Consider the following 12,023-nt stretch of genomic DNA (forward strand, 5'->3'; position numbering starts at 1 on the left):
GAATCTCCCAAACCCCACAACCTCCCACCCCATGTCCCCTTCTGGCCTCCTCCCACCCCGCTTTTCCCCAGCTGAGGCCAAACCTGGCGCTTTGCTCCCCAAAAATCCCCTTGACCCTTTTCTGCTCCCCAAAAATCCCCCTGTCCCAGCAGGAAAGGTTCAGAAACAGGGGAGGGTTGAGCTGTCACCTCCAACTCTTCCCAAAACACCCCATGGAAGTCTCTGACTTCCTTGGAAATTCATTATTTTATCCCATTTTCCAGTCTCTGCCTCCTCATGTGTGTCCTGTCCCCCTCTCTAAATCCATATTTTGTTGAGATTTTGTGTACCCCAGAGGGATCCTTGGCGGTTCTGCCTCAGTTTCCCTGGCTCCCTGCGACTCCTCAGGTTAGGAATGGAAATCTCCTGCTCTGGGGATGTTTTGGGGTAATTGAGGATGAGGAAAAGCCCCAAGCAGAGGCTCAGGACCAGCCCTGAGCCCCCCTGGCCCCAGCCCAGGACACACCAGGAGCAGCCACCAGCAGCGCTGGCAGGATTGATGTCACTCACCCGGCCCGAGGTGTAATTAATAATTAATAATTCATTAATAACTGACCCACAGTTCTGATGGGATGAAGGTAACGGGGGGGACCTGGGGGCTGCTGAGGTGGCAGAGAGACCCCCCCCGACCCCTTTCTATCCCCCTGGACAAAGCCCTGGGGTCCCCTGGGCCGTGTCACCCCCAGGGACCCCCTGGCTGGGGCTGGGGGAGAGGAGGGGTCTCTGTACCCCCAAAATGGGGCTGGGGAGGGACCCCCTGGTCACAGCCAGGACATCCCCAGGACACCATGGTCACAGGGCAGGGGGGACATTAACTCCATTCACGCTGTAATTTTCGGGCAGATTCGTTAATTCCCAACCTCTCATTAATTAATTCCCACCCAGAGCAGCTCCCAACAGTCCTGGGGTGTGGGGCGGGGGGGGACAGGGACAAGGAGATGCTGAAAGGGGGGGGGGGATAGCCCAAGGTGGGGGGACAGCACAGGGGTCCCCTAACCTCTCCTGCCCGGGCACAGGCACAACCCTTGAGACCCCCAGGCTGCGGGGCTGTGACAGGGGGGATAGTGTGGGGTGGCAGTGATGGGATGGCAGTGACAGAGGGGACAGTGACAGGGGGAACAGTGATGGGGGGACAGTGCAGGGTGGCAGTGATCGGGGGACAGTGACTGGGGGACAGCAATGCGGGGACACTGATGGAGGGACAGTGACAAGGGGGACACGGGGCCAGTGACAGGGGACACTGATGGGCTGGCAATGACAGTGGAACAGTGATGGGGGGGGACAGTTACCGGGGCAGACAGTGGTGAGGGGGACAGTGCAGGGTGGCAGTGACAGGGGGACAATGACAGGGGGACAGTGACAGGGGGGACAGTGATGGGGCAGGAGGGGACAGTGACGAGGGGACGATGATAGAGGGACAGTGATGGGGGGGACAGTGACGGGGGGACAGCGCAAGGTGGCAATGATAGGGGGACAGTGACTGGGGGACAGTGCAGGGTGGCAGTGAAGGGGGGACAATGACGGGGGGACAATGACGGGGGGACCGTGACCGGGGGGGGGACAGTGCCGGGGTGACGCGGGGCTCTGCGGGGACAGCGGCCTTTGTCTCCTCTCCCAAAGCCGCCCGGGGGAGGGGGGCGCAGGCAGATGCAGATGCACAGGAGGAGCCAGGGGGGGCTCGCTGAGGCCCCCGAGCAGCCCCACTCAGGTGCCCTTCCCCCCCTTCCTGCGCCCACTTCGAGCCCCTCTCCCCCCCCTCTTTGCGCGGCCGGACCCCCATCCCCGGCACCAAATTCACGGACATCACCTCCCCCCCCCGCCGATGCCCTTCACCCCCTCCGCGCTCCCCTCGCCCCCCCATCCTGCAGAACCCTCCCCTCTCCCCCCCCCGGTCGGAAATGCCGCAGTGAAGCGGGCGCGGAGCATCCTCCGGCCGGCCCGGGGGCACCGCGCGCCCCCCGCCCGCGGCCCCACCTGGTAGCTGAGGATGCCATCGGGCTCGGTGCTGCCGGCGGGCATGGCTGGGCCCGGGCACCCCCCCGGGGCGGGGGCCAGGGGGGGCCGGTGCCGCTCACAGCGGCTCCAGCATCGCCGGGGCCGGGGCCAAACCCCGCCCAGGCCGGCGGCAGCAGCAGCGGCAGGAGGAGGAGGAGGAGGGGGAGGAGGAGGAGGCAGGGCCGGGAGGGGCGATGCCCGCGGGTTCCCTGCGCCCCCCGCCCCGATTCCCTCCCCAGCCCCGCTCCGACCGCTCCGAACTGTGCCCAGCACCCTCCCGGTGCCCCCCGGCATCGCCCCCATCCCCCCTGCAGCACCTGCCCTTGGCTGACCCCACCAATCCCCCCAATTCACCCCAATTCCCTTCACTGCTCAGCGCCCCCCCACCCCCGGCATTGCCCCCATCCTGCTCCAGCACCTGCCCTCGGCTGACCCCCAGCTCCCCCCCATCACCCCAATTCCCTTCAGCACGCAGTGCCCCCCCACCCCCCGGCATTGCCCCCTCCCCCGTGCCCGCAGCAGCCCCCCAGGATCCCCCTGCTCGCCCCCGGTATCATCACCCCGATTCCCCTCTCACCCCATCCCCCGGCATCACCCCCGGCCCCTCCGGCAGTTCAGTGCCCCCTCCCAGAGCCATCGCCCACCCTCGGTGCCCCCCAGCACCATCCTGACCCACCCCCAGCACCATCCTGGTACCTGCCCAGGACCATCCTGACTCCTGACCCCCCAGCATCATCCCGACTCTGCTTCTCACCATCCCTTGATCCCCTCGAGCCTCCCCCTCAGATCCTCTCCAGCTTCACCTCCAAATCCCCTCCACCATCCCTCCCCAGCATCACCTTCAACACCATCCTGACCCCCCCCAGGGTCATCCTGACCCCTCCAGCGCCATCCTGCCACCCCCCAAAACCATCCTGTCCCCCCCCCAACACCATCGTGGTACCCTCCAACACCATCCTGACCACCCCCGAAACCATCCCGGTAACCCCAGCATCATCCTGACCACCCCACCACCATCCTGACCCCCCCCCCCAGCATCACCCCAACTCTGCTTCAGCACCATCCCTTGATCCCTGCTCCCCAAATCCCCTCAGACCCCCCAGCCCTCTCACCCCCAAATCCCCTCCACCATCCCTCCCCAGCATCACCTTCAACACCATCCTGACCACCCCAGGGTCATCCTGGTACCCCCAGCACCATCCTGACACCCCCCAGTATCATTCTGGTACCCCCCAGATCTATCCTGATACCCCCAGGGTCATCCTGACCTCCCCAGCCCCATCCTGTTCCTCCCCAATGCCATCCTGACCCCCCCCCCCAGCTCACCCCCATCCCCTCAGGAATCTCCCAAACCCCACAACCTCCCCCTCAGCCCCCCATGTCCCCTCCCGGCCCCCCTCCACCACCTCCCACCCCCCTTTTCCCCCAGCTGAGGCCAAACCCGGCCCTTTGCTCCCCAAAACACCCCTTTGTCCCTTTTTTCCTCCCCAAAAATCCCCTTGGCCCTTTTTTTACCCCTTGTCCCTTTTTTTGCTCCCCAAAAATCCCCTTGTCCCTTTTTTTACCCCTTGTCCCTTTTTTGCCCCCCAAAAATCCCCTTGTCCCTTTTTTGCTCCCCAAAAATCCCCTTGAGCCTTTTTTCCTCCCCAAAAATCCCCTTGACTCTTTTTAGCTCCCCAAAAATCCCCTTGGCCCTTTTTTTCTCCCCAAAACTCCCCTTGTCCCTTTTTTGCTCCCCAAAAATCCCCCTGAGCCTTTTTTGCTCCCCAAAAATCCCCTTGACTCTTTTTTGCTCCCCAAAAATCCCCTTGTCCCTTTTTTGCTCCCCAAAATGCCCTTGTCCCACCCAAAAATCCCCTTGACCCTTTTTTGCTCCCCAAAAATCCCCTTGTCCCTTTTTTCTCCCCAAAATTCCCCTTGTCCCAGCAGGAAAGGTTCAGAAATTGGGGAGGGTTGAGCTGTCACCTCCAACTCTTCCCCAAACACCACCTGGAAGTCTCTGACTTCCTTGGAAATTCATTATTTTTTATCCCATTTCCAGCCTCTGCCTCCTGAGTTCGCGTCCAAACACAGCAGGATCACGGAACATTTCCCTTCCCTTAATGAGGGATGAAATTGAGGGGCAGTTATTAATTAACAGAGGCGTTAATGACTTCCCATCCTCGCTGGTGGCACAGATGGGCTCCTGCTGCAGATGATTCTCCATCCCTCATTTCCAGCAGCTCCCAGAAGATTTGGGGCAGCCACAGCAGCCAGAGGGTTTTTCCTTGGAGAAATTCTATTCCTGGGCAGGAAATTTCCCTTTTTCCTCACTCTCCCATCAGAGGGATGAAATCCCAGCCTGCCCCACCCTCATTTCTGTTTTCTCCTCTGAAAATGTGGCCCCAAAGGAGTTGGATGTTGGAATTTGGGGCTGTTTGGGCACAGATTTGTACCCAGGGCTCAGTGTCAGCACCTGGGCAGCCCCTTCCCCCTCCCACAGCCCAAACCCTTAATTAGAAACCCCCAAAAATGAACATTTTCCACCCAAAATCCCATTTCCAGCTGCGTTTTTGCTGCTGTGGTTTCCCCAGGAGCAGCACCACCATCTCCATCCCTGAGACCAAGAGTGAGGCTCCCTTCCCTGAGTTCTCCTGGCACAGCTTCACCCACTCGTGATTTTCCAGCCCTGACCCAGCTCCAAAACAGCTCCCACCCACCTGGAGGCCAGGCTGGAGCCACAGCCCACCCACGGCCCCACAGCACCCTGCAATTAAAGTTATTTTGGAGCCAGAGCACCTTCCTGCCCTGCAGATCCAAAAGGGAAGCTCCACACCCCTGGGGAACATCTGGAGGGGGGGATTAATTACCCCACACTAAAAATGTCCTTGAGGGAGGCTGGGCTGGTGGAGCTTCCACTGCTGACCCTCCCAAAGATGGAAAAACTCAAAAATTCCCTCGTTTCTCAGCCCAAAGGCTCCCAGGGGGGTTTTCCACGGCATTTTGTGCATTTTGGAGCTGCAGCAGCCCCACACCAGGAGCTTTGAGTCTGATAAAAACCATCTCTGTTTCTGCTTTGGGAATTCCATTTCCTGGCTGAGGATGGATCCCTCGCCTCCTGGCCAGCTCCAACCCATGGGAATTAATTGGTGGGGTCCTTGCTCCAGCTTTGGGGCTGCAGCTTGCAGGCATTCGCCTGGGAAATGAGAGTTTCTCCCCTAAGAAGAGCATAAAACACTCAAATAATCATCAAATAATGCAAATTAATTTGAGGAGCCACAGGAGGAAACTTGGAGCAGGAGATGGTGGTGGGAAAGTTCATTGAGGTGTGGAGAAAACCTGGAGAAAATCCATAGAAAACCTTGAGAAAATCCAGAGAAAACCCTGAGAAAATCACAAGGAAATCCCAAGAAACCCCTGAGAAAACCCCAAGAAAACCTCGAGAAAATCAATTTTCAGTGAAATGGAGGCCCTGGTTCTACCCAGGGCTGGAAGCAGCTCCAACATCCACATGGGTGGAGAATCCAAGGTCAAAGCTGCTGATGCAAAGGAAAGTTGTGGGATTTCTCTTGGGAAATGTTTCCAGGGACCCTGGGGACACACAGGAGTTTGTCATTAATAAATCCATTAATGTGGCTCTGTTTTGGGGAAGAAACTTCAATCCTGGCTTTTCTGTGCTGCCAAAGAGGAGATGTTGGAGCTGAAGATTCCAATTCTTCCCAATCCCTGGAGTTAGAGGAGAACCTGGCTCTTCATTTCAACACAAGTTTCCTCAAACAGGAGACACCAAATCCACTTTGGGAGAAACTTGCAAAACAGAAAAGCCTAAGATGAGATTTTTCCAAAGGAAAAGAGGGATTGGGAACTGATGCTTTGTGCTTCAGTTTCCTCAGTGTTACAGTGAATTCCTTTGGGAATTGGATGCCACTGATGGGAATGCTATAAAACACTCAAATTCCTCTTAATGAATTAAAATAATTCTTAGTGACCCCAAAAACCTTGAGATTCTCCCACCCAACCTTCCAAACTCCCAGAAAAAGCCGACGTGCCTTCCCAAGCATCCCTAAGTGTCTATGGAAGATTCATTTCCACTCAGTCAAAGGCAAATTTTGAGGAATTCCCTTTGTAGGAGTTGCAGATCCTCCTCACACCTCCAGACCCTGGGATGAGATTGGCTTCAATATCCACAGGGATCAATAACAGAACACACCCGGGGTGATCCAGAGCTGGGACCATGTTCCCAGGAGAATGGAGAAGGACAGGGAACGTGGAAACTGCTCCCAGGCCAAACCAGCAGCAGCACCCCAGTACCCTCATCAGCCCCAGGGCTGGAGGAGCCCCCGAGGCCATCAGTCCAACTTGGAAATGTCCAGAGTGCGTCCCATAGAAATGGGAAATGGCCAGAATGTCCAGGGTCTGTCCCATGGAAATGGGAAACGTCCAGAGTCTGTCCTGCGAAAACACCCAGAGTCTGTCCCGTGGACATGGGAAATATCCAGAGTCTGTTCCATGGAGATGGGAAATGTCTAGAATGTCCAGGGTCTGTCCTGTGGAAATGTCTGGAGTCTTTCCGTGGAAATGTTCAGAGTCTGTCCTGTGGAAATGGAATGTCCAGACTCTGTCCCATGGAAATGTCCAGAGTCTGTCCCGTGGAGATGTCCAGAGTCCGTCCCATGGACATGGGAAATGTCCAGAGTCTGTCCACTGGAGATGTCCAGAGTCTGTCCCGTGGCTCAGGGTGCAGATCCATGGATTTCCCACTGGGAGGACGAGTCCTACTCGAGGTGGAGCAGAAGGTGGCTCAGATATTCCATGTGTCCCGCTGCCTCCGAGGGCAGAATCTCCTGGCACAGCTCACAGCCCGGGGCAGCCTCAGCGCTGGGGCTCAGCGTCCCCTCCTCCAGCACCCAGCCCGGGGTCCAGCAGGTCTGTGAGGAAATGGGAGATTTTGGGAAGAGAAACCCCCAGGAGTGCCCTGGGCCAGCCCCCAGAGCCTGATCCCACCCAAAAAGGGCTGGGCTGGAACTTGGGGAGCTCGAGCTCGCCCCATCCCATAAATCCCACTGGACAATCCCATGTCCGTGTGGCTCCTGAACCTCCCCCAGCACTTCCCATGGGCCAAACCAGCAGGAAAATGGGCTTTGAGCAGAAAACTGGAGCACAACTGTCACCTGTCCCTGTGCCATTGTCATCTGAGCGCTGATGGGGCTCCAACAGACACAGCCCCACTTCCCCCTTCTCCTTCAAAAACCCCCTCCCAAATCCAGCCCAAACTCAGAGTTATCCCTGGGAATACCCAGCCCCTGAAGCCATTAAGGGATTTTTATGGCCTTCATTTGGGAAAAGGAATGAAAGGAAATGGATTTGGCATCCCTGGGACCCTGGGTGGGAAGGCCAGGACTGGGGTGGAGGTTCACCAGGAGGGGCCAGAGCTCAGGGAGGACTTTAGAAATCCTTTCAGAATGACAGGAATTGTTTGGAATTATTTGGAAATTTGAGATCGGAGAGAATGAAGTAAATAGTTAGAGCTGTTTAATTGGAAGATTCAAAGGAGGTTGGGAGAACTTTCCCCAGCTGACTCCTCCAAGGGATCCCCAAAGCCTCCCTGAGGGTCACAGGAGGGATGTCCTGGCTGGACAGCCGGACCTCAGGGACTTTCCTGTGCCCAAATCCCCTGGGAACCAGAAAATGGGGTGGCCAGAGACCTTTTAAGGAAATAACCCCACTCTGCCACACTTCCTATGTGTCCAGGGCTGATGGAGAGGAGGGTGAAGGGTCCCTGGTGCTCAAACTCCCCCCAACCTCCCCCATTACCTTCACAGGCCCTCGGATCTCCACCAGAGCCACATCTTTGGGAGCCTCTTCCCTCTCAAGCGCTTCAGGGGCTTCGTAGAGATCCAGAAGATTTGGGAAGGAGCCCCCAGGCCCTGGGTTTAGTGTCTCCATTTCCTGAGGGCTGCAGGGAGCTCTCCCTCCTTCCCAGGGCGCCGGGAGGATCCAGGTTCTCCTCTGTGCGGGCGCTTCCCCCTTGTCCTCCTTGGTGCTGCCAGGACCTGTGGTTCCTGCGGCTCCTGCAGCTCCTGTGCCTTGCCCAGGGCTCAGGGGGAGCCTCTTAGTGGCCCAGGGCTGTCCCATGGGACAGGCAGAGCCCTCCAGGTGGGGTGTGGAGGATGCCAGAGCTCCCGGGTGGTTTCGGCGGCTCTCAGGTGACCTCTGTCCGTCCCCTGTCCCCACATCCTCCGTGCACTGGACGGGCAGCGACACCGGGATGTCTTTGGGAGAGAGGGAGGCAGAGGGGTCATTGCTGGGGATTCAGAGGGGTTTTTTCTCTTTCCATCGCTCCATTTTCCCATTGGGCTTGGGGAGCCCCTGGGCTGGCAGAGCTCTCCAGGGCCACCAGAGAAAGAACACTGAGGACAGCCAGGGAGGGTTGAGGGACCATCAGCTCCCTCAGGAGAACGGGACATCCCCATGTCCCCAAACTCCCAGGAAAGGCTTTGGTTTATGTCCTGGCAGGACACGGGTGGAAAGGAGAGAGCCCCCCCAGCTCATTCCTGGAATTCATTCCTGGGAATTCAAAGGGGTTTTTCTCCTTCCATTGCTCAATTTTCCCATTGGGCTTGGGGAACCCCTGGGCTGGCAGAGCTCTCCAGGGCCACCTGAGAAAGGACACTGAGGACAGCCAGGGAAGGCTGAGGGATGGGGGACCATCATCTTCCTCAGGAAACCAGAACATCCCCATGCTCCCAAACTCCAGGTTGATCCCAGAAATGCTTTGGTTTAAATCCTGGCAGGACATGGGTGCAAAGGAGGGAGCCCCAGGGTGGGGAGGCTGCAGTTTCCCAGCACAGCTTTGTCCAAATCGATCCCTCCCAACCACAAAATTCCCATTTTAGGGTTGGGGAAATGATGCCAGACCCCGTGGGGCTGCTGTGAATGTTTGGGGGGATAGGAGAGTACAGACAGGGGAAATCTTGGAAAACCACAGGGTTCTTGGGTGTTTTCTGGGCTGTAGATCCTCCCCAGCCCTGCCCCACCCTCTCCAGGTGATGGTCCCAGGACCAGGAGCGTCCCTGAGCAGCAGCACCCAAAGCCACAAGGGGCTCAGGGCACATTCCTGCTCCGAGACCCTTCACCCCACCAGAGGAACTTCTGAGGGCACCAGGATAAAGGTGGGAATGATCCAGCCAGGATAAAGCTGGGAATGACCCTGCAGGATAAAAATGGGAATGACCCTGCCAGGACCAATAATCTTGCCAGGATAAAAATAGGAATGACCCTGTTAGGATAAAGGTGGGAATGACCCTGCTGGGACCAAGGTGGGATTCACCCTGCCAGGACAAAAGCAGGACCCAGCCAGGATAAAGGTGGGAACGACCCAGCCAGGACCAATAACCCTGCCAGGACCGAGGTGGGAATGACCTTGCAGGATAAAAATGGGAATGACCCTACAGGATAAAAGTGGGAATGACCCAGCCAGGATAAATGTGGGAATGACCTTGCCAGGACCGAGGTGGGAATGACCCTACAAGATAAAAGTGGGAATGACCCAGCCAGGACCAACAACCCCGCCACGACCAAGGAGAGGATGACCCAGCCAGGACCGAGGTGGGAATGACCCTACCAGGACCCATAACCCTGCCAGGATAAAGATTGGAATGACCCCAATGTGCAGTCTGGGCACCCCGCAGGTCCCACTCACCCAGGACCGGTCCCTTCCTGGCCCTCAGCCTCCGCAGGAGCCGCCCCTGCTCCGAGCACAGCTCCTGCAGCCGGGCCAGCTCCCCCCAGAGCTGCAGGAACACCTCCTGCATCTCCATCGCACCTGGGCAGCGGGAGGAGAGGCCACGAGCACCTGGAACAGCAATAATGATCATATTAATCATCATTATTAATCTCTGGTACCTGGGGTTATCCCAGGGCAGGAGGAGCTGCAGGGCCATCCCGAGCTGGTGGGATGGGGAGGATCAGGTGCTGCAGGTGTGTGGGATTGCACAGAGAATCTTTCCCAGTTCTCTCATAATTTAGGGGGAAAAAAAAAAAGGGAAGTTCTTCCTAAGAGGAGCTGAGCTGGGTTATTCCACCTCTCCCCCACAGCTTCCACGACCTCCAAACAGCACAAAAATCCTGTTTAAATAAAAAAAATCTACCTGGAAAAAGTTGTCTTTCCAACTCAGTACCAAAGGATCGAATTTTTGGGCATGAAAGCAAAAAAGTCCCAAGAACAAACCCATCCAAGGAATGATGTCCATGGGTGGGGACACAATTCCCTTTTTTGAGCTGCTCAGCCCCTTCTCCTCCCAAAAATACCTCAGAAAGCACCACCCAGCATCAATTAACCAAATATTTGCATTACAGAGGAAAATTGCGTTTCCCACGTTCGCCCCCTCTTTAACAGCTGTATTATGGATTTAACTTCCCAGTTTTCCCATCTTGCGCCAATTATTACCGGGCGAAAAGATAACACACAAACCCAAAGCTGGGCACAAATCTGCAAACCATCTGCAGAGGGGATCTGAAAGGTTCGCGCGCTCCTAATTAGCATAATGAGCAAAAAAAATCAGCCTGGCTTCCTGTCAGCTCCTCCAGGTTTGCTGTCGCTCAGCCCCGCGAGTTTCAGCTCGGCTCGGTCAAATTTAATCTCTGGCTCAAATTGGGGGTTTGGCTGGAGGGTTGGATGGAGCCGCCTCCGGCGCTGTGGATTCCCCGGGAGGGATGAAGGGCAGAAATCCCCAAGGAAATGCGCTCGGAGCGAGGAAAACCCCAGAGGCGATGGTAAGGTTTGCTCCCGGCGCAGGGAATTGCAGTGCTCGCAATTGGGGTGACTTCACCCCAGTTTTGGCTCTTTGGGGTCCTCTGCTCCTGAAAACCTTTAAACATTTTACACCCCCCTCCCTCCCGAGGCAGCCAGCTCCACCTCTAATTCAAGTTTTGTTTTGTCTATAAAGACGCCAATTAATTATTAATTGGAGCGTGACACCGAGCCGCCTCTCCCTAACAAGCCTGGGAAGATTTTGTTATTTGGATTTCATTTGGATTTTGTTATGGATTTCATTCCAGCCCTGCCAGGGTTCCTCAGGTCTCGACTCCTCATTTCCCCAGATTGGTGCCCCCAGGATGAAGCTGCAGGAGATTTTTTATGTCCCAAAAACGCCTCTCCTCTCCCAAACTGCGATTAAAAGCAGCAATTCGGGAGCACAAAATTCCCGTTTGCGGGGTTGGCTCCGAGGGTGGGGGGGAACGGGACCCCCAAAATCCCATCCCCACCACCCAGCCCACCCCAAAACCCTTCTCTTTCCCCCCAAAATTGACTTACCGTGCGGGGACCGCGCTGGCCCTGCCCGGTGGCCGCGGTGGCGCCGAGCTGAGAGTGGCGGGCGCCGAAAGTCGAGCAGCAGCGAATTTGGGGGTGGGAATTTCCCCTTCGGGCTGTGAGCGAAGAGCGAAACCTCCGGAGCAGGAAACGAAAGGGGCGAGAGCGACGGGCTCGAAACGAGCTCGGAAAAGCCCCGGGGAGGGCGATGGAGGCCGAGGGGGCTCGTGGGGGACCGAGGGTTGGCTCCAATCCGTGCCTCAGTTTCCCCTCACACCTTATTCCAGCTCGTTAGCGCTTTAATTTGGGGCTGAGGGGTGTTTGTGCCTCGGAGACCTCATCCCTGTGAACCAGTTAATATTCCAGCTAATGTCCCAATAATCCCGATTAATCCTCGCTCTGCTCCAGCTCACATCTCCCAAATCCTCCGCGCAGCGCCGGAGCCAAGGGAGAATCCTGGGCTGGGTGTTGGAGCCCGCCTGGGCCCGTCCCCCCGGGGCTTTCCCGTGCGTGCCCTGCTTCTGCCAGCACGCCCAGTGCCGGGCGCTTACTGGTGCCAGCACAGCTGGAGCCATGGCACCGCCATAAATCCCTGGGACCTCCAGTACCAATCTCTTACTGGTGCCAGCACAGCTGGAGCCTTGGCACCTCCATAAATCCCTGGGACTTCCAGTACCCGTCCCTTACTGGTTCCCAG

General features: G+C 57.1%; 1 protein-coding gene across 1 annotated transcript in view; it reads right to left on the reverse strand.

Annotated features, from left to right (window-relative positions):
• Positions 1 to 2,147, reverse strand: part of SLC4A8 (solute carrier family 4 member 8) — a 31,176-nt gene extending 29,029 nt beyond the window's left edge. The window contains exon 1 of the mRNA XM_054295214.1: positions 2,014 to 2,147. Coding sequence (XP_054151189.1) covers positions 2,014 to 2,058 — 45 coding nt within the window. The 5' untranslated portion in view covers positions 2,059 to 2,147. The remainder of the gene's footprint in view (positions 1 to 2,013) is intronic.
• Between the last annotated feature and the right edge of the window lie 9,876 nt (positions 2,148 to 12,023).

Source organism: Melozone crissalis, unplaced genomic scaffold (genome assembly GCF_028551555.1).
Source record: "Melozone crissalis strain CALT ecotype California unplaced genomic scaffold, PUWL_Pcris_2 ptg000537l_1, whole genome shotgun sequence".
In the NCBI taxonomy this organism is placed as follows: Eukaryota; Metazoa; Chordata; class Aves; order Passeriformes; family Passerellidae; genus Melozone; species Melozone crissalis.